Source organism: Aotus nancymaae, unplaced genomic scaffold (assembly GCF_030222135.1).
Source record: "Aotus nancymaae isolate 86718 unplaced genomic scaffold, 86718_ANA_hifiasm-v0.15.2.pri h1tg000036l, whole genome shotgun sequence".
NCBI lineage: Eukaryota > Metazoa > Chordata > Mammalia > Primates > Aotidae > Aotus > Aotus nancymaae.
Genome location: NW_026988450.1, coordinates 73,756,058 through 73,778,560, shown reverse-complemented (window position 1 = coordinate 73,778,560; position 22,503 = coordinate 73,756,058). Strand labels below are relative to the sequence as shown.

Genomic DNA, 22,503 nt, shown 5'->3' with positions numbered 1-22,503 from the left:
GGCTAGGTGTGGTGGCTCACACCTGTAATCCCAGCAACTCGGGAGGCTGAGTCAGGAGAATTACTTAAACCCAGGAGGTTGCAGTGAGCTGAGATTTCGCCACTGCATTCCAGCCTGGGTAACAGAGTGAGATAGCATCTCAAAAAAAAAAAAAGAAGAAAAGAGAAAAAGGAAAAGCTACTAAAATGCCAGATTGATAGTAACAATCGCTAGACAAATTTATGAAGCATAGTTTCTGAAGGCTAAAGAAGGGAAAAATTTCAGAGGATATAAATAACATACCTTTTCAAAAGTGAAAAACTGTTATTTTGCATTTTTCTAACTGGTATTGGTACCCATACAAATATTCCAGAATTCTCTTTAGAAAGAGTTGGGAAAAATGCAGACCCAATCTTGGGAAGCATTTCATGCTTACCCCTATCTGTTTAGTAAGCAAACTATTTCACAAAAGAACCACATTCCATGAAAAGTATGTTTGTTCTGGCTTAAACACAATCATTTCCTCTGTAAAGTCTGATTCAGATAAAGCATCTTAGGAAATTCAAAAGCACTTAGTTTGTACACAACTGAACGTCATACTACTTTCTGAATTCCATAAAAGTGCTTTCAAAATTCATTCTACCATGTTAGACTATGCTTTTAAGCCCAAATATATGTTGTTATTTAGTGACTTTTACTGTCCAGTAGATGTCAAATTCAGTTATTTTCTGCATTTAAAAAAATTTAATTTCTTTTTCTTTCTTTTTTTTTTTTTTTTGAGAGAGTCTCACTCTGTTGCCCAGGTTGGAGTGCAGCAATGTGATCTTGGCTCACTGCAACCTCTGCCTCCCAGGTTCAAGTGAATCTTGTCTCTCAGCTTCATGAGTAGCTGGGATTACAGGTGTACACCACTGTGCCCAGCTAATTATTTTGTACTTTTGGTAGAGATGGGGTTTCACCATGTTGGCTAGTGATATGGCTTGGCTGTGTCCCCACCCAAATCTCATCTTGAATTGTAACTGTCACAATTCCCACGTGTTGTGGGAAGAACCTAGTGGGTGGTGATTGAATTATGGGGGCAGGTTTTTCCTGTGCTATTCTCGTGATAGTGAATCACGAGATCTGATGGTTTTAAAAATGGAGTTTCCCTACACAAGCTCTTGTTTTGCCTGCTGCCATCCATGTAAGACGTGCCTTGTCCCTCCTTGCCTTCCTCCATGATTGTGAGGCCTCTGCAGCCATCTGGAACTGTAAGTCCATAAAACCACTTTCTTTTGTAAATTGCCCAGTCTCGGGTATGTCTTTATCAGCAGCATGAAAATGAACTAATACAGTAAATTGGTACCAGTAGAGTGCGGTGCTGCTAAAAAGATACCCGAAAATGTGGAAGCGACTTTGGAACTGGGTAACAGGAAGAGGTTGGAACAGTTTGGAGGGCTCAGAAAAAGACAGAAAAATATGGGAAAGTTTGGAACTCCCTAGAGACTTGTTGATAATGATATAGACAATGAAATCCAGGCTGAGGTGGTCTCAGATAGAGATGAGGAACTTTTCAGGAACGGGAGCAAAGGTGACTCTTGTTACATTTTAGCAAAGAGACTAGTGGCATTTTGTCCCTGCCCTAGAGATCTGTGGAATTTTGAACTTGAGAGAGATGATTTAGGGTATCTGGTGGAAGAAATTTCTAAGCAGCAAAGCAAAGGTGACTTGGGTGCTGTTAAAGGCATTCAGTTTTAGAAGGGAAACAGAGCATAAAAGTTTGGAAGATTTGCAGCCTGACAATGGAATAGAAAAGAAAATCCTATTTTCTGAGGAGAAATTAAAGCCAGTTGCAGAAATCTGCATAAATAACGAGGAGCCAAATGTTAATCACCAAGACAATGGGGAAAATGTCTCCAGGGCATGTCAGAGACCTTTGCGGCAGACCCTCCTGTCACAGGCCCAGAGGTTTAGGAGGAAAAAAATGGTTTCATGGGCTGGGCCCAGGGTCCCTCTGCTGTGTGCAGTCTAGTGACTCGGTGCCCTGCATCCCAGTCACTCCAGCTGTGACTAAAAGGGCCAAGATTGGGCTGTTGCTTCAGAGGGTGGAAGCCTTGGCAGCTTCCATGTGATGGTGGGCCTGCAGGTGCACAGAAGTCAAGAATTGAGGTTTGGGAACCTCCGCCTAGATTTCAGAGGATGTATGGAAACACTTGAATGCCCAGGCAGGAGTTTGCTGCAGGGGCGGGGCCTTCATGGACAACCTCTGCTAGGGCAGTGTGAAAGGGAAATGTGGGGCTGGAGTCCCCACACAGAGTCCCTACTGGGGCACTGCCTAGTGGAGCTGTAGAAGAGGGCCACCATCCTCCAGACCCCAGAATGGTGGCGCCATGTGCCTGGAAAAGCTGCAAATACAACACCAGCCCAAGAAAGCAACCAGAATGGGGCTACACCCTGCAAAGCCACAGGGGTGGAGCTGCCCAAGGCCATGGGAGCCTACCTCTTGTAATAGTGTGACCTGGATGTAAGAAAGGAAGTCATTTTGGAGCTTTAAAATTTGACTTCCCCACTGGATTTCAGACTTGCATACGCCCTGTAGCCCCTTTGTTTTGGTCAATTTCTCCCATTTGGAATGGCCATATTTACTCAATACCTGTACCCTCATTGTATTTAGGAAGTAACTAGCTTGCTTTTGATTTTACAGATTATAGGCAGAAGGGACTTGCCTTGTCTCAGATGAGACTTTGGACTGTGGACTTTTGAGTTAATGCTGAAATGACTTAAGACTTTGGGGGACTGCTGAGAAGGCATGATTGGTTTTGAAATGTGTGGACATGAAATTTAGGAGGGGCTGGGGGCAGAATGACATGGTTTGACTGTGTCCTCACCCAAATCTTATCTTGAGTTGTAACTCCCACAGTTCTCACATGCCCTGGGAGGAACCCAGTGGGATGTGATTAAATTATAGAGGTGGGTCTTTTTTTTTTTTTTTTTTTTTTTTTAGGTAGAGTCTCGCTCTGTTGCCCAGGCTGGGGTGCAGTGGCACAATCTCAGCTCACTGCAACCTCTGCCTCCCAGGTTCAAGCAATTCTCATACCTCAGCCTCTTGAGTAGCTGGGATTACAGGATCACACCAAGGTTAATTTTTGTATTTTTAGTAGAGATGGGTTTCACCATGTTGGCCAGGCTGTCTCGAACTCCTGACCTCATGATCTGCCCGTCTTGGCCACCCAAAGTGCTGGGATTACAGGCGTGAGCCAGTGCGCCTGGCTAAATTGTGTATTTTTAGTTAAGACAGGGTTTCTCCATGTTGGCCAAGCTGGTCTTGAACTCCTGACCTCAGATGATCCGCCCACCTTGGCCTCCCAAAGTGCTGAAATTACAGATGTGAGCCACTGCATGTGGCCTTATTTCTTTCTTTTTTTTTTGAGACACAGTCTGCTCTGTTGTCCAGGCTGGAGTGCAGTGGCTTGATCTCGGCTCACTGCAACCTCTGCCTCCCAGGTTCAAGTGATTCTCTTGCCTCAGCCTCCCGAGTAGCTGAGATTACAGGCATAAGCCACCTTGCCCGGCTAATTTTTGTACCATGTTGGTCAGGCTGGTCTCTAACTCCTGACCTCATAATTATTAAAAACACATGCTTTGAATGAACAGACCCCCCAAACAGGCTTTGTGTGAGCAACATGGCTGTTTATTCACCTGGGTGTTGGTGGGCTAAGGCCGAAAAGGACATTAGCAAAGGGCAGTGGGACAGAAGTTGGTTTTATAGGTTTGGAGTGGGCAGTGGAAAGTTACAGAGTAAGATCAGTTACAGTGATAGGGTAGGGGCACGGAGTATACATTACCATAAGTTCAGTTACAATGGTGGGTGGGATAAGAGTAGTTAAGATAGCAGGGTGGGGTGAGGAGTATTCACATTTCTTAACAGTTAAGATGGCAGGGTGGGGTGAGGGAAAGCTTATGTGGGTTGGGGGAAGCTCTGCTGGGCAATCGGGGATAATGGTGAACACAGGCGAGGGTGGGGGGTGATCAGCCGAGGGAGGCCTCCCAAAGTGCTGGGATTACAGGAATGAGCCACCTTGACCTGTCTCTTTTTTAATAGAGATGGGGACTTGCCATTTTGCCCAGGATGGTCTGGAACTCCTGGGCTTAAGTGATCCTCCTGCCCAGGCCTCCATTTTAATTAGACTTTTTTTGTACATGGACAACACACACACACACACACACACACACATACACACACACACACACATTGTTTATTTACAAAAGCTTTGGTTTCTAAACGTGGGCTTTGAATATATTTTCAGATTCTAAATTAAGTCAATAGAGAGGAGGAGAGTATGGAATTAAAAGTGGAGATTTTAGGACTGGGCTCTCCAGATTCTGCTCCCGGTTCAGCCATCTCCTAGCTCTATGACTTTCCATGGGTGGCTTCGCTTCTCTGTGCCTAGTTTTCCTTCTGTAAGAACTGTACCTCTCTCGATAGGCTATGAAGATCATAGGAGTTAATATATATGTAAGGCACTTAGAATAGCACCTGGTATACAGTCAGTACTCAATAAATGTTAGCTATTATTGGCTATTCTTGGTTTTCCAGTGTCACCAGGGTATGCTTCATTTGGTTTAATTAAATAGTAAGCTTGATAAAAAGTTGCTAATAGAGACAATAGATTGGTGCTCATCACACAATTAGAATGTAATTGAGGACATTCAACTTAAAGATCCTGCTGGTGTAAGTCCACAGACTCTCAGGGGTCATAGGACATTAGAGAGCATCTTGTTAAACACCTTCATTTCATGGCTGAAGACACCAGCGCCCAGGGGGATGAAGTCACTTGCAGCCAGCCATCCAGAAAAATAGAGAGCAGCTGGAATGCAGTTACTGTTGATGATAGTTTAGGCTCTTGGAGGGCTGCAGCAGAGTTCCATTATAGGCATCAATCATCACTGCCATGCACTGATAAGCCAGTCACTGGAGCATTCTATTCCATTCAGAATGACACTAAAAGCATTTATATGTTTGGAACTGTCAATATACAATGTAAATACAGGAAAGTAAACTGGCTTTGGTTTATAATTCAATGGTATTATTTACTGCAATAGGGGTGTTTCTATATGTTTTAATTTCAAATATCACTTGAAAGACATTCTTTTTTTTTTTTTTTTTTTTTTTTGAGACGGAGTTTCGCTCGTTACCCAGGCTAGAGTGCAATGGCGCGATCTCGGCTCACCGCAACCTCCGCCTCCTGGGTTCAGGCAATTCTCCTGCCTCAGCCTCCTGAGTAGCTGGGATTACAGGCACGCGCCACCATGCCCAGCTAATTTTTTGTATTAGTAGAGACGGGGTTTCACCATGTTGACCAGGATGGTCTCAATCTCTTGACCTCGTGATCCACCCGCCTCAGCCTCCCAAAGTGCTGGGATTACAGGCTTGAGTCACCGTGCCCGGCCGAAAGACATTCTTTTCTTTTTTTTTAGATAGAGTCTTGCTCTGTTGCCCAGGCTGGAGTGCAGTGGTGCGATCTCAGCTCACTGTAACCTCTACCTCCTGGATTCAACTGATTCTCCTGCCGTAGACTCCCAAGTAGCTAGGATTACAGGTGTGCACCACCCCACGTGGCTGATTTTTGTATTTTTGGTAGAGATGGAATTTCACTATGTTGCTCAGGCTGGTCTTGAACTCCTGACCTCAAGTGATCTGGCCACCTTGACTTCCCAAAGTACTGGGATTAAAGGTATGAGCCACCGCACCGGGCTGAAAGACATTCTTTAGTCAAAACTATTGTAAAAATCAGTCTGATGTCCTTGAAATGGCAATGCCCGCACCTCTGGAATAATCCATACATTAGGAGGTGTGCAGGCAGGAGACTGCAGATGATCAAAGTTTTATTCAATATTATAGAACACTTAAAAATAAACAATATGCTTGCATTTCTGTTGTGTAACTTAGAAAAATGTTTTCAAGCACACATAAAAGCATCCAGTTTTACCCCAAACAAGTACGCTCTGCAGCCAGTCCCTAACTGCTGGGTTCAGCACTGCTCTCAACAGACGGCTGGGGTAGGAGGTAGGCTGCGGATGCCCCGCGGGCAGGTGGCTTTTCCTATTCGGAATGACGATGTCTTTTCTTGTTATGGTTCTCAATTGCCCTTCTAAGTGCTTCATCCTGGACGAGATCCGACATTCTCATATCCGTGTGGCTACAGCCAATTTTAGGGCAACTGTGAGGGAGAAAGAACGTCAAGTCAGTCCCCTTTACTGTCTTAAGCAGGAACTTCTTTTATACTCAAGTATTTAAGTGAGGCATTTTACCAGAAAAGGAAAAGCATTAAAAATCAGGACCAAAGTGTGCTCATTCATTTATCCACTGAGTCCCTCCCTGAACCAGGCCCTGTCCAGGTGCTGGGGACACAAGCAATACCAATACGTGAGTAGTGCCTACGTCATCATGGAGCTAAATTTTTTTTTTTTTTTTGGGAATGAGTCTCACTCCGTTGCCAGGCTGGAGTGCAGTGGCTTGATCTTGGCTCACTGCAACCTCCACCTCCCAGGTTCAAGCAATTCTTGTGCCTCAGCCTCCTCAGTAGCTGGGACTCTGGCTAATTTTTGTATTTTTAGTAGAGACGGGGTTTCACTATATTGGTCAGGCTGGTCTCGAACTCCTGACCTTGTGATCCTCCCGCCTTGACCTCCCAAAGTGCTGGGATTACAGGCACGAGCCACTGTGCCCAGCAATTTTGTGTATTTTTAGTAGAGACAGGGTTTCACCATGTTGGTTAGGCTGGTCTCGAACTCCTGACTTCAAGTAATCCACCTGCCTCGGCCTCCCAAAGGCTGGGAGTTACAGGTGTGAGCCACTGTGCCCAGACTTGAATTTTATTTTAAATATGAAGATAAAACGCTGGAAGGTTTTGAGATGGGGGAGGGGTTTGGTTTGGTTTACATCTGGAAAATGTTTCTCTAGCTGCTTATGGAGAACACAAAGCAGGGAGGTAAGAGAGGGGCAGGGAAAATAGTGTGGAGGATCCCGCGGGTGCAGGAGAGAGGAGGGCAGCTCGGCTGAGGGTGGTAAGGCGATCAGCTTTAGGACATGCTTGACTGTGGAACCCACAGGACTGGCTGAAGGAGCTGCCGTGGAGCGTAAGGGAAAGGGAAGAGGCGAGCTTCATCTGGGCAGATCAGTGACTGGTACTGCCATTTATCATGATGGGAAATGATGAGGCAAAACAGGCTGCAGCACAGAACCACAGTCCTGGTTGGTATCTGTCTCCTCTGGAATGGATGCCCAGTAGCCCTCCGAGAATAGAGGATGAGTGGGCCACTGGGACTCGGTGGAAAGGCTGCAGCTGAAGAAATCAGTGTGAGTCACCCAGAAAAGGGTGGAACTTAAGCCACGGCTCTGCTCAGATGTGGTCTTATCTGAAGGCCGTGAGCTGGATGAAGTCACCTGATTTCTTCTCAAAGAATTTGGTTCTCAAAGTGAACCAAAGTTTGGTAGATTTAGAGGCCCAGTGTTTGGAGTCAAGCTAACCTAGGTCTGAATTTTCTCTCTACCACCTACTTGCTAGTTATGAGACCACAGGCAATTCACATAACCTTCTTTCTTTGTTTTGAGATGGAGTCTTGCTGTGTCGTCCAGGCTGGAGTGCAATAGCACGATCTCGGCTCACTGCGACCTCTGCCTCCCAAGTTCAAGCGATTCTCCTGCCTGGGCCTCCTAAGTAGCTGGGATTACAGGCACGTGATACCACGCCTGGCCAATTTTTTATTTTTAATAAAGACAGGGTTTCACCATGTTGGTCAGGCTGGTCTTGAACTTCTGACCTTGTCATCTGTCCACTTTGGTCTCCCAAAGTGCTGGGATTACAGATGTGAGCCACCGTGCCCTGCCCCACGTAACCTTCTTGAGCTTCTCTTTCCTCTGATTTAAAATGGGGAGAGACGCCTCTTTCCCAGGGTGACAGGCAACACAGTGCTCAGTAATGTTCATTCCCTTCCTGATCCCCTGTGACTACCATTTGTTCCCTCATCATCATTCTTCCAAGAAGTTTTAAAGCTCTGGATCTATTTCTATCTTGCATATATCCAACACATGCATGCGCCCATTCAGGCATTAACTGACTCTTCTAGGGATCAGCCCTGCGCTAGGTTCTAAGCATGCAACTGTGAAATACAAATATAAGTCCAGGTGCAGTGGCTCATGCCTGTAATCCCAGCATTTTGGGAGACCGAGGTGCGGGGATCACGAGGTCAGGCGTTCAAGACCATCTTGGCTAACATGGTAGAACCTGTCTCTACTAAAAATACAAAAAAGTTAGCCAGGCATGGTGGCATGGGCCTGTAGTCCCAGCTACTTGGGAGACTGAGGCAGGAGAATCACTTGAACCTGGGAGGTGGAGGTTGCGATGAGCCGAGATCATGCCACTGCACTTCAGCCTGGGTGACAGAGTGAAACTCGGTCTAAAAAAAAAAAAAGAAATAGAAATATATGGTTCCTGCCCACATTCAGCTCCGGCCCAGTGATCCAAGATAGCTCTCCATAAAACACAGCATATTAAGACCAAAAACAACAAATATGCAAACCACACTAAAGATGCAACCCAGAAGGAAAGAAATTGCCCATGGGAGCTCCAGTGTGTCTAGTGGTAGGAAAGAGAAAGTATTTCTTGGCCCTGATCTGTGGATCAAGGAGTCTTTACATTAGATGGGCATTAATCAATGAAATAAATAATATGCTTACTAATAATATTTATTTTTAAAATATTAAAATATGTCCAGGCACGGTGGCTCACACCTGTAATTTCAGCACTTTGGGAGGCCGAGGTGGGTGGATCATGAGGTCAGGAGTTTGAGACCAGCCTGGCCAACATGGTGAAACCCCATCTTTACTAAAAATACAAAAATTAGCCGGGTGTGGTGGCAGGGGCCTGTAATCTCAGCTACTAGGGGAGGCTGAGGCAGGAGAATCGCTTGAACCCAAATGGTAAGGTTGTGGTGAGCTGAGATAGCACCACTGCACTCCAGCCTGAGCAACAGAGCGAGATTGTCTCAAAAAAAAAAAAAAGTGCCCTATATACTCAGGTCCAGGATGTGTTAAATCATAATTATAGAAAGGCAATTATACAAAAGAGGCTCAGGGTGATTTAGCCCAGGTATGCATCGTTTTGATGATTTGGCTTTGCATTAGGGCAAGGCTGGAGAAATGTTTTACAGCAGTTTAAAATCTGTTTTTTCTCCTAGCCCATCCGCCTATACTGTGACGTCTCAGAGTGAATTCTTTTTCTTTTCATTCCTTCTCTCCTTCCCTCCTTCCTTTCTTCCTTCCTTCCTTTTTTCCTCTCTCTCTCTCTCTCTCTCTCTCTCTCTGTCTCTTTCTCTTTCTTTCTTTCTTTGACAGGGTCTCACTGTCACCCAGGCTGGAGTGCAGTGGCACTATCTTGGGTTACTGCAACCTCTGCCTCCCAGGCTCAAGCGATCCTCCTACCTCAGCCTCCTGTGTAGCTGGGCCCACAGGTGTGCACCATTATGCCTGGCTAATTAAAAAAAATATTTTTGATAGAGTTTCACCATGTTGCCCAGGCTGGTCCTGAACTCGTGAGCTCAAGTGATCCACTGTCTTGGGATTACAGGCATGAGCCACTGCGCCTGGTGAATTATGTCTTTAAGTATGAAAATAAGCAGCTAAGATCATGAAAAGGATATAGACACTTTTGTGACTAGAAAAGGCAAGTAACATAACTTTGGCTTCCATGACATTGAAATGGAACCCTAAGTTGGTTGCTGGGATGACCTTCCCTTAATACATCAACCTGGAACATCCACTTGGGACTGCCTGGTCTTAGTCTCGCCCACTCCACTGAGCGAAGGCCTTAACTCTGATCGCCAGACAGTGAATAAGCCGTGGATAGGGAAGTGGAGAATGAGGTGGTGAGGACTTCCTGATGACATCATGGTTTTAGTCAGTGCATGAGAGCAGCACGCTGAGAATGTCTGATGGACTTAACCACACACTCAGGGGCAGAGCAGGCGCCCACCTTCATTTCAGTGGTATGGAGTCCAGGATAAGCCATGTCAAATAATGAGGTCTGAGCTCATGGAGAGGATGGACTCTGGTGGTAGGGGCCTGAACCAAATAGCCCTCTCAGGCCGGGCATGGTGGCTCATGCCTGTAATTCCAGCACTTTGGGAGGCTGAGGATTGAGGTCAGGGGATTGAGACCATCCTGGCCAACATGGTGAAACCCCATCTCTACTAAAACTACAAAAACCAGTTGGGCGTGGTGGCACATGCCTGTAATCCCAGCTACTTGGGAAGCTGAGGCAGGAGAATCCCTTGAACCCAGGAGGCAGAGGTTGCAGTGAGCCGAGACTGTACCACTGAACTCCAGCCTGGGCGACAGAACGAGACTCCATCTCAAAAAAACAAGAAACAACAACAAAAACAAAACCAAAACAACAACAACAAATATCCTTCCCAAAGGGAGCTGGATGGCCTACTGACAGAATTGCAGGCTCAAGAGTGAGAAAGACCTCAGCTTAAACCCCCTGGCTGTGTCACTCTGGGTATGTGACTCAATTCTCTGTGCCTCAGTTTTTCCCTTTAAGAACATGAAGGCAGAGCACAAGGCTGTCATATAAGGCTGAGAAATAAGCAGGCGACGTGTGTCAAGGACTGGGGAGTTCACGCCAGGTCCCGCCGTGTGCCAGTCCCTGCCCTGGTCCACACTTCTGCTGTCCAGAAGCTTGTGGAGAGGAGCCAGCCACACCGACAATGTTGGCAGGCCATGGGGTGCTCACGATGTCGTGTCCAGCATGAATAAGGGCTCAGGGAAGACTTCCTGGAGGAGAGGCTGAGGCTGGAACCGGGAAGAACCTTGTTTCTCAGTTCATCTCCAATAAACACAAGTTTTTAAAGCAGAAAGGACAAGGGAAGGCCATCATGCCACAGTGCTGAATCAGGGCATGTCCCCCCGAAGAAACAACTGTCTCTGTAAGCATTCAGCATTAATCCCACGACATCCTGGTGAGCGAGTTCTGTGTGGCAACACCCAATCTTCAGCTGCTGCATCATCGCTGTGCAGGAGTCAGACCTTCAGGCCTCCATGGAGCAGCTGGGTCCCCACCTCCAGGCACTGCCTGGCCAGAGCATTTCACCACAGTATGGGGCAAGAGCAAAGGTGACTGCTGAGCAAAGGGACCTGGGATTGGGGTTCCACAAGGCTGTGGGGAACCTTGGTCTCTGCAAACACTCAAGAGTACATGATTCTGGGAGTTCCTGGACCTGAGTCCCAAGTCTTAACAGTTCCTAGAGCTGGGTCCCAAGAATTCCAAGGTTTAGTCCACAAACTATAGAGAGAAAGTCTATAGATACCTCTGGAAATGTGAGTGGGAGGGATTCCTGTCATACCTCAACACAGTCATTCTGTCCTTCACCCCCTGAGTCTAAAATCATGTGTCACTAAGCGGCACAGGGAGTGATAACAACTCTATCAGTCTCTGTCTTCACAACCCTACTGCTATTTGCGTAGCACTCTTTGCTCCCCAAAGAGCTTTTCACTTTCTTCTCTTCTGCCAAGAAATGTTCTAGTCCAGACCTAGAATGGAATTCCCTACCATTTCTTTGCCCCTGAAATGCTGTGAGATGCTGACGTTATTTCCATTTTACAGATGAGGAAACCGAGGTGGAAGGGCTGAATGGCTTGTTGGTAAGTGTTGAAACAGGAACTCCAAGCACAAAGCTGGAGTTCTGCTGTTGAACGACCCATTTCTGTTCAATCCATTTTATTCTACATGCTTTTTTTTTTTTTTTTTGAGATGGAGTTTTGCTCTTGTTGCCAAGGCCTGAGTGCAATGGCGCAATCTCAGCTCACTGCAACCTCCTCCTCCTGGGTTCAAGTGATTCTCCTGCCTCAGCCTCCTGTGTAGCTGGGATTACAGGCAGGCGCCACCATGCTTGGCTAATTTTGTAGTTTTAGTAGAGATGGGGTTTCTCCATGTTGGTCAGGCTGGTCTAGAACTCCCGACCTCAGGTGATCTGCCCACCTCGGCCTCCCAAAGTGCTGGGGTTATAGGCATGAGCCACCGCACCTGGTCCCTCTACATGCTCTTAAATTTGACTTTTTAAAAAACCTTTCCTGTTCTCAAACAAAAAAGCAAAAAAAATGTGGCCAAATTGGAAATAATAATATATGAGAATCACAAGGTTGAGAGGCCAAGGGGGGGCAGGTTGCTTGAAGCCAGGAGTTCGAGACCAGCTTGGCCAACATGGTGGAGCCCTGTCTCTACTAAAAATACAAAAATTAGCCAGGCATGATGATGTGTGCCTGTAATCCCAGCTACTTGGGAGACTGAGGCACGAGAATTGCTTGAACCTGGGAGGCGGAGGTTTTACTCCAGCCTGGGAGACAGACTGAGACTCTGTCTCAAAAAAAAAAGAAAAAAAAAATCATAAGGCAGCTTTATTTTTAACATAATAAATAGGCTTATTGTTAACAGATATATTTTAGGAAATTATTCTAACTACTGTGCTTGGCTGGGGCTAAAGTCTCAACAACATCATCCTGACTCAAGCAGCGCAGAGAGCCTTCCCAGGGCCTGAAGCTTGCAGAGTAAAATTCAGGCAGTGGCCAGAACACAATAGACCTGGAGCTCCAGTCTAAACAAACAAACATAGCTAGGACAATCTAGGAGGAAGAAATGAGACGATGTGTCATGGACATTTCTAAACAAAGAGAACCCAGAACTACTCATCACTCTAACATGCATCGTGGGAAATGACACGACTTTATGCTTAATCAGAAACCTCTAGAGTCAGTTTCAAGAAGGCCCTGAGTTCTAATCTATTGCTGCCCAAATGCACCTGGTCTTCAGAACCCTGCCCATCCCGCCCATAAGTTCCCATGAGCCTCTACTGCTTATCACTCCTCTTGGCTCCTGGCTATGTTTTAGACTGGTTTGCTAGGGTCTTCTTCCACTGACTGATCTTTTCTGGGGTCAACAAAGTATTTTCTTGAGGGTTGGCATCAGGCTGTGTGCCAAGAGCTGAGGCATCTCAGTGAGCAGAATGCAGCTCTGGCCTCCTGGAGCTCAGGGGCAGGCCTGGGTCCTGGTTTGTTGTTTCTCTGCTGGCAAGTGCATCTGTTCCACAGATGCATCTGATGCCAACCCTCAAAAAAGCACTTTGTTGGTCAAAGGACATTAGAAAATCAAAGCGTGTAATAAAGAGGATGCATCTCAATGTGATGTCCATTCTGGGAGTTGCTACTCCCCATCCTGGGACTTGGTGGTGAGAAATGTGCTTTGTATCAGTCCCTGCTCTCTTCACATCTGACTCGAGGAGAATATCACATACTTTAAGAAAGAAGGGCTGTTGAGCAAAACAAACTAGGAATACCTATTCTTAGGAATGATTTTTGCTTTTCAGAGAATGAACACAGAATAAATTCAGTAGAAAGAGAAGGTTGGAAGGCCAGGAGCCAAGAAAATTATATTCACAGGGAACAGGACAGGTTCACTAAAGAAATCTGACATTTCAACTATAAGTCAGAAACTCAAAACAGACCAAAATGTACTAAGAATGTCTACATTTTGCAACCATTAGGCTGCAAAGACACTATTCTTCTAGAATAAATAGGATAAGTTACTAGCCTTAATGACCATCAAGATATCTACAGTCTCCAATATATTATCTCTAAGTCCACACCCAGATGAGGAGTGCTGGGGAATTCCAATTCTAGGTCCAGCAAATTTCTGAGCAGTGGACAAGCAAGCCACACATCAAAGGGACTTATCAGAAGTCAATTGAGAACTAGTCACACCTGCAATTCCATTCCTGCAACAAATCCATGATAAGAGCACAAGAAATGCCAAACTGAGTCAATGCCAGTCAGTCTGGCTAACTCAGGATTCTATGTTATTACAAGAACAGAGCATGGTCCTCTGTGGTCATGGGAAGAAGGGAAGGAAGACGAGATATGTGTGTGTGTGTGTGTGTGTGTGTGTGTGTGTATTATGTATATTTAAAGATAAATAATATGATATTCATATAAAATAAGATAACATAGTATGTAACATATGTATATTTTTAAAGATTGTTAAAAATTTCCAATTAAAAAAATAATTTATCATCATGAATTATCCACAAATTTACTGAAACCTTTTTTTTTTGAGACAGAGTCTGGCTCTGATGCCCAGGCTGGAGTGCAGTGTCACAATCTCAGCTCACTGCAACCTCTGCCTCCTGGGTTCAAGAGATTCTCCTGCCTCAGCCTCCCAAGTAGCTGGAATTACAGGCATCTGCCACCACACTTGGCTAATTTTTGTATTTTTAGTAGAGACGGGGTTTCACCATGTTGGGAAAGCTGGTCTCGAACTCCTGACCTCAGGTGATCTGCCTGCCTTGGGTTCTCAAAGTGCTGGGATTACAGGCATGAGCCACCATGCCTGGTCTTATTCTGTTTTGAGGGTGTGGTTGAAGTTCCCTCAGCTTCTTCCTGAACAGATTACTAATGTTTTCCTCATGTATTGTTTTTCCAGAAAGCCCACTTCCATGTTTACAGTATTCGGGAGGTGAACGGAACTTAGAGACACTGAAGTGTCTTTTCCTCTAGTGTGAGCACCCATCTCTGAGTGACTACCAGAAGGAAAGGTTCCACTTCCTTCCCCGCTCCACTCACCATGCCTTTTTCTTCCGCCTATGCTTGGACTCAATCATACGAACAATGGCTTCCTCTTCGTAGGTGTGGCCACACACTTTATTTTTCACTGGCTTCTTCATTTCCAACTGTAATCAAGGAGATGTTGATTTCAGGAATGATAAGGATCAACTTCCAGTAGCTATTTTTTCCTAGTCCTGCGCTATGTTTAACTCCCCAGTCTCATGGCTTTAGATAATGATTAGGGTTTAGATAGGGAAAAGCAGGGAATCCAGTCAGTACTGTCACTTGGCCTGTGGGCCAGGACTTTAGTCCCAGATCCTTAAGGGCACCATTGGCTGACAGCTCTCTCCAGTCCAAGAACCTCCCACAGATTCTCTTCAACCCCCAGCATTTTTCTCCCTCTTTCACTCCCTAAGTGAAATCAAACCAGAAAGCAAACAGGAATCTTTCTGCCTCTGTGGAGTGACTCGTGTTTCTTTCAGGGGAAGGAGGAGGAAGCGGTACCTGTGTAATGGGGCAGATGAAGTTGGTCTGACTTTGGGTCACAATCATGTCTTCATCCACTCCTGTTCCGTCAGCCTCTCTGTCAGCTTGAAGACCGTCTGGAGGAAAATGGAGAGCTGGTTAGCCTCTCTGGTCTAATGTCAAAGAAAAGGAAGAAACAGAAGGAGGGGAGGGGAGGAGTTTCTGAGGGTGCATTTGGTGTTGGCCCCCATGTAGGCACTGGATGAATAGAAACTCTTCTGCTTTTCAGAGGACACTACAGGGTACCACATTCTGAGGTTCACAGCAGTAAAAAAAAAAATCTTTTTAAAGTCACAGAGAAAGTGACCAAGAGTGTGGCTTCAGAGTCAGAGAACCAACCTGGATATCTCTTTCTTGTCCAGAGGACGCTGGGCTAGCAAAGTGCCCCCACTTTTTAAAAGCCTCTGCTTTACAGCCTTGTTGCAAAGATTAAAAGAGATGAAGAATGTGGAATGCTCTGGACACCTCATAGTACAAAGTAATAATCAATAAATAGTCATTACTATTTGATAGTACAGGGCTTCTCAAACTTTTTAGTTGTAGGTATGAATTCTTTAAAGCTTTTTCTATGTGGGTTATATTTATCAATATTTAGCATATTAGACATTAAGACTGAGGAATTTAAAATTCATTAGAAAATAATAATAATCCCACTGCATGTTACTAATGTTACTATAAACAACATTTAAAAAGTTCAAATTGGCCGGGCGCGGTGGCTCACGCCTGTAATCTCAGCACTTTGGGAGGCCGAGGCGGGTGGATCACGAGGTCAGGAGTTTGAGACCAGCCTCACAAACATGGTGAAACCTCGTCTCTACTAAAAATACAAAAATTAGCTGGGTGTGGTGGCGGGCACCTGTAGTCCGAGCTACTCGGGAAGCTGAGGCAGGAGAACCTCAGCCTTGAACCCCGGATGTGGCGATTGCAGTGAGCGGAGATTGTGCCATTGCACTCCGGCCTGGGCAACAGAGGGAGATTCCATCTCAAAAAAAAAAAAAGACAGAAATAAAATGGTATTTAACAGGGAGTGTACCATGTTATAGTATGTTTGCTGTGGGATGGGGTCTCTGGAAATTATATTGCTCATGCCTAGATGAGTTTTCATGCTTCCCAGGGCCTGTCTTTGGTATTCATAGTGCAAGAGTTAGACTCCTAAGAGAGTCCCTTTATCAATCCATTGACTCTTCACCATGGCTCGGTAAAGTTGAATCGGTAAAGAAAAAAGCCAAGGAGCACGCCAGGAGCCGTCCATCTCTTGGATCACTTTTCAAAGTCTCCTCCTGTGGGCTGTGGCTTCCCATTTCTGATAGCGTGTTTGGTAGTAAAAATAGAAGGAGCTCTTTGCTAATTTTGCACACCATTTATTCTGAACTGATGGCTGGTTTCTGACTGTATACGTTATACCATAGAATTCACCAGAAAATGTGTTAGATGAATAACAGAGTTCAGCTGATGTGAAAGACTGTGGGTTTGTTTGCTATTTTCTATTTTTAAATTTCAAAAGGTAGAGGAAGTAAGCAAGCACAACTCAAATGCAATGCCGACCACTAGCGAAGGCTGAGTGGGGAACTTCAAAATTGTAGGTGGCTACCAGCATCAGTGATCACGAAAGAAGAAGGTAACAAAAGTGAGACTGGGGAAGAATGTCACCAGTGAGTAAGAGACCACAGACCAAGGGTCTAAAAAGAGAAAGATACTCAATAGGTAAACTTCCCTAGAGACAGAACATTTCCTCACTCTCAATCTATATTTATAGAAATTGACATTAGCCTTGGGATTCTCCAGTGTGCTAACAAAAGGTCACATCTGGCACAAATATCACTTACACTGATTTAGATGACCCTAAGACAAAATTCTGTGATAAGCCTGGTAAGAGGAAGATGGGAGAGAAAATATTGATCACTTCTAGAATCACAGAAGTTTTAAAGTCGAGGTTATCTATCCTAAGTCTGGCATTTACCTGAGAAAATCGAGATCCAAAGAAAGTGTAGGTTGTGTCCAAGGTCACGCAGGAATTTAATAAATCAATGTGTTGTTCTATTTTCTTGGACTGATTCATTTGAATATTTTTTATTTTTTTTTTTTTTTTGAGATGGAGTTTCGCTGTTGTTACCCAGGCTGGAGTGCAATGGCGCTATCTCGGCTCACCACAACCTCCGCCTCCTGGGTTCAGGCAATTCTCCTGCCTCAGCCTCCAGAGTAGCTGGGATTACAGGCACACGCCACCATGCCCAGCTAATTTTTTGTATTTTTAGTAGAGACGGGGTTTCACCATGTTGACCAGGATGGTCTCAATCTCTTGACCTCATGATCCACCCGCCTCGGCCTCCCAAAGTGCTGGGATTACAGGCGTGAGCCACCGTGCCCGGCCTCATTTGAATATTAAAATCTATGTATTGGTTCTGGGAGCTCCTCTGCTCCCAAATCGTTACTTCATTGATAATAACACTTGAAATGTATTGAATGTTATATGGCAGCTACTGTGCTAAGCACTTCATATACATTATTTCATTTATTCCTACCAAAATACCCATGAAGAATGACTATATTGTTATTCCTGTTGTGTAGCAAGAAAATTGAAGCCCCACCATATATATATATATATATATTTTTTTTGAGATGGAGTCTCACTCTGTTGCCCAGGCTGGAGTGCAGTGGCACAACCTTGGCTCACTGCAACCTCTGCCTCTCGGGTTCAACTGATTCTTGTTCTTCAGCCTCCCAAGTAGCTGGGATTACAGGTGCCCACCACCACGCCTGATTAATTTTTGTAATTTTAGTAGAGACGGAGTTTCACCTTGTTGGCCAGACTGGTCTCGAACTCCTGACTTCAAGTGATCTGCCTGTCTCGGCCTCCCAAAGTGCTAGGATTATAGGCGTGAGCCACCATGCCCAGCCAACCCCACAATATTTTTAAGGCAAATGTAGAAAATGTTTGCCTTATAATAAAACAATAATTGGATTAAATCAGTTTAATCTTTAGTAAAGAGATTATAAAATATTCCTAACTCTAAGTAGTAAAACAGCAAAGTAGTCATATTATTTTCTGTATACATAGATGATGTTGTGAGAAGCATACACCGGCTGTCAACTTCTGACCGATGGATTGATCTTGGACCTCTACTTGACCTTCAGATGCCTGGGCCCAGGGTGCCCCAGCACTGTGCTGAGGCAGGAAGCCTGCACAAGAACTAACATTTACAGTGCACCCATGAGGGATGGAGCAAGGTAGAGTTAGGTAACTTGAATACGTTTTTGTTGTTGTTTTTGATGTCACAAAATGAACATCAAAAAGGAGAAACCATAGACATGTTTGAAGTAGCATTTCCAAAGGTCTGTAAATGTGCTCCAGTGATGTAAAGTTGGGTGGGAGGCGTAGTGAGGACACTGGACCCCAAGATGTAAGTTCCCAGTTTTTGTGACTCATCAGTTACGACTCAAGGAAGAGCCAAGCAGCTCTGCCTTTGGTCCTCTTCTTTTCAGTCACCGTCCACCGAGTTGCTCAAAGCCAAAGCCTTTGGAATCTTTCTTGGTTATACCCTTTTCTTCATTCCTCATATCCAATCCACTGGCAGGTTCTCCTGACTCTGGTTCTAAACCATATTCCAAATCCAGCCCCTTCTCGCATTCTCTACTTCATGCCTTGGCTCAAACCACCACTGCCTCCTGCCCAGCCCTCTGCAGTTGCTTCCCAACTAGTGTCCCTCATCAAAGGCCACAGCCTCCCACGTCCGCCTCTTGCAGTGGCCTAGACAGCGCTGTGTAACTGTCCCTGACAACCTAATATGGTTTGGCTGTGTCCCCACCTAAATCTCATCTTCAATTCCCAAGCATTATGGGAAGGCCGATGGTAGGCAATGGAATCATGGGGGCAGATCTTTCCAGTGCTATTCTCATGATAGTAAGTCTCACGAGATCTGATGGTTTTAAAAAGAGGAGTTTCTCTGCACAAGCTCTTTCTCTCTTTGCCTGCCACCATGTAAAATGTGACTTGCTCTTTGCCTTCCGCCATGATTGTGAGGCTTCTCCAGTCATATGAAACCTAAGTCCATTAAACCTCTTTTTTTTCCCAGTCTCGGGTACGTCTTTATCAGCAGCATGAAAACGGACTAGTATACACAACCTCTCTGCTCAGTTGCCCTGTCTCCCACCATGCTCAAGGCACACTGGCCTTTTCTGTTTCTGGAACATGCCAAACTCCTCCTTTGAGTCTTAACACTAACTTCTCTGGAATGCTCTTCCTCCTGCTCTGTGCCTGTCCTACTCCTTCTTGTCATTTTAAAATGTCAGTTTAAATGTCATCTCCTTGGTGAGGCCTTCTCTGATGTCCCAAGCTAAAGAAGCCACACCGACTTTCTCTATCACACCACTCTTGTTCTCTGCATAGCACGTCCCTAAGTGCTCATTTTCTGTCTTTCTTCCCCACTCCCCGCTCCCTCATTCTCTTCCAGGAAAGCGGGGCCTTCATTCTCTTGCTCATGGATGTTTCCTAGAGTTTAAAATAGTCCTTGGCATAGAGTAGTAGGTGTTCAATAAACATCTGACAAGCAAAGTCCTCATCCAACAAGGCAGGAGTGGGCATATTTTTCACAAGATTACACTTAACATATTTAGCAGACGTGGCAACAAAAACACATACACACATCCTCACACAATGATGATTTTATAGGTTTTAGCCAAATAACAGGACTTCACTCTCGCTTGGGGTGCAGCCCTGGACCCTGAATTACATGTCAAAGGCAGGAAGTAAATATAAGCTTGAAAATTACAGTAGGCTGTGTGGTAATTACAAAGGAGAATCCAGACATGGTCTTGTGGTCAGAAAATACATTTGGTACTGGCCACACACAGCCCTAGCATTAGTCACTTATCTGTCTTCAGGCATACCAAATTTGGCTACCAGTTAGAAAGTTTTATGCCAGCTGGGAATAAAATTTGATTGCTATGTACTTTTTCAATTAGGCTGGAACATTTTTTTTTTCTTTGATAGAGACAAGGTCTCACTGTTGCTGAGGCTGGTCTTGAACTCCTGGCCTCAAGGGATCCTCTCTTACCTTGGCCTTCCAAAGTTCTAGGATTGTAGGCATGAGCCACCATACCTGGCCTAAGCCTGAACATTTTCCTAAAAGCACTTTTCTCTTGAAACTATGAAAGTAGCATATGAAGAAAACACTTTACAAACGTTTGTTGCCTGCTTGAAATGCTTATTTGATTGCCCATATTATTTTACTTGCAGTATTCCAAAGACAGTTTATTTGGAAAGGCTGAGCTGGTGCATGGAAAATTTGGGGGCCATGCTAATGTGCAAAAGCACATTGATTCCAAGTTTGAAATTCTTTAGTTATAGCGTATGAGTATCTATCTGTGCCAATTCCTGATTTGTTTTTCCTACTTAGTAACCTATAGCTGGGGCTACCAGTGATCCCACCTGTGGACTCAGACACATCTTAGACTCTAAGTGGAAAAAGAGATATTCAGCAGGCTCAGTTCTTTTGGTTTGGAATTAAGAGCTGTGTGTGTGTGTGTGTGTGTGTGTGTGTGTGTGTGTGTGTGTGTTTTGCTTTGAGATCCACTCCTTGGTACACTTGGGTGTCCAGCTTTGTACCTCAGTTTCTTCATGGGACTGGCAGGCTGTCCTGACTGCCAGCTGTCTGGTTGGGCCAGGTTACCATTTTCCCTTCTGCAGGAAATGGAATCCTAGGTTTCTGTATTAGTCTGTTCTCATGCTGCTGATAAAGACACATCCAAGACAAGGTAATATTTAAAGGAAAGAGGTTTAATGGACTCGCAGTTCCACTTGCCTGGAGAGGCCTCCCAAACATGCAAGAAGATGAAGGAAGAGCAAAAGAACATCTTACATGGCAGCAGGCAAGAGAGATGAGAATCAAGCAAAAGCGGTTTCCCCTTATCAAACCATCAGATCTCGTGAGACTTATTCACTACCACGAGAACAGTAGGGGGAAACCGCCCCATGATTCAGTTATCTCCCCCTGGGTCCCTCTCACAACACATGGAAATTATGGGAGCTACAATTCAAGATGAGATTTGGGTGGGGACGCAGCCAAACCGTAACAGTTCCAATACTCCCTGACACCAGTTAAGACTCTGCTGCATATGAACAGCTTTTGCAGGATTCAGACGGAGATCATGATCAGATAGGGCCTACATAATGAAAGATTCCCTAGATGTGACAACCCTCACTAAATGGCAAAGTTCAACAAACATAAATTCAACAAAAATACTTGATGAACACAGGTTGAATTAATATAATGTAATCAGAAAAATGGCTAGAACATAATAAGGATCCAATAGGTTACTTATTTTGTGCATATATTTATTAAAATCAATGTTACATACTTATGTAATTATAAAATTGTTACTGCTATTATTATTTTTACCACTGTTATGTGCTAGACATGCTTGGTCTTGGCAAAAAGTAGTCCTGGCCTTCAGGAGAGCTCAGTCACACAGAACAGACACCTACAAAGCAAAGTGTTCTTGTGAAGGTCATGCATATATACAAGATACTGTGGAGGAAAGGTCTCCAGAGGGAACAGGGTCAGCCTCTCTGAGGAGCTGATGTCTGATCTGGGTCAATGAGGAGGATCTGTCGTGTATATTTTCTGAACAACTCTACTGCCCCCTTAAATGTGAGCATTTTATTCATAGCCACCTCAGGTCAACATTCTGATCAATGTCCTTCCTCCTTTTCTTCTCTTAACTAGAATCCATCCTCATCTCAGAGTCTATGCATGTGGAGAAGCTATCTCTATCCAGTCCGACCCAATGCAACGCAATCCACCCAACCCAATCTTCAAGGCCCATCTCCTTTCTTTGAAATCTCATCATATCCACGGTCTATACCACACTCTTTTAGCTCAATCTTCTTTCTTATCTTGTTTCAGTTGAATGGAACTTTCTTTTCCAGATACACCAAAAGCTCCTTGACAAGCACTGTGTGTTCAAGTGAAGCTAACTCAACTAGACTTGCATTTATTGAACACTTGCATCAAATTCCAGGTATAGATACAAAAAGGACTAAAATCAGGTCTGGTAGGAGAGACAGATGTGAATATCTACATCCTGTGTGATAAGTGAAATATATACATTTTGTCCAAAGTGCAAAAGTATCTCTGGAGATAGGGTGAAGAAGAGTCAAGGTGAACCTCCTAGAAGAAGGTAATGACTCAGCCAGGCTCTCCAGGGAGGTGTGATGTGAAGAGGGAAGGATATTGAGGCAATGAGAATTACAGTATTTAGGAACATGGGCTCTGGAAACAGGCCTGCTTCGATTTGCCTGGTTCTATCCTTTTTTAGCTGGGTGCTCTTGGGGAAATTACTCCATCTTTCTTTGTCTCAATCTT

General features: G+C 44.8%; 1 protein-coding gene across 4 annotated transcripts in view; it reads right to left on the bottom strand.

Annotated features, from left to right (window-relative positions):
* Positions 1–5,827: 5,827 nt before the first annotated feature.
* NSMCE2 (NSE2 (MMS21) homolog, SMC5-SMC6 complex SUMO ligase) overlaps positions 5,828–22,503 on the bottom strand; it is a 278,569-nt gene continuing 261,893 nt past the window's right edge. For all 4 annotated transcript variants that reach the window (XM_012451626.2, XM_012451629.2, XM_012451627.2 and 1 more), the window contains 3 exons: positions 15,119–15,216; positions 14,633–14,739; positions 5,828–6,179 (listed from right to left, as the gene is read on the bottom strand). In XM_012451626.2, coding sequence (XP_012307049.1) covers positions 6,062–6,179; positions 14,633–14,739; positions 15,119–15,216 — 323 coding nt within the window. In that variant the 3' untranslated portion in view covers positions 5,828–6,061. The remainder of the gene's footprint in view (positions 6,180–14,632; positions 14,740–15,118; positions 15,217–22,503) is intronic.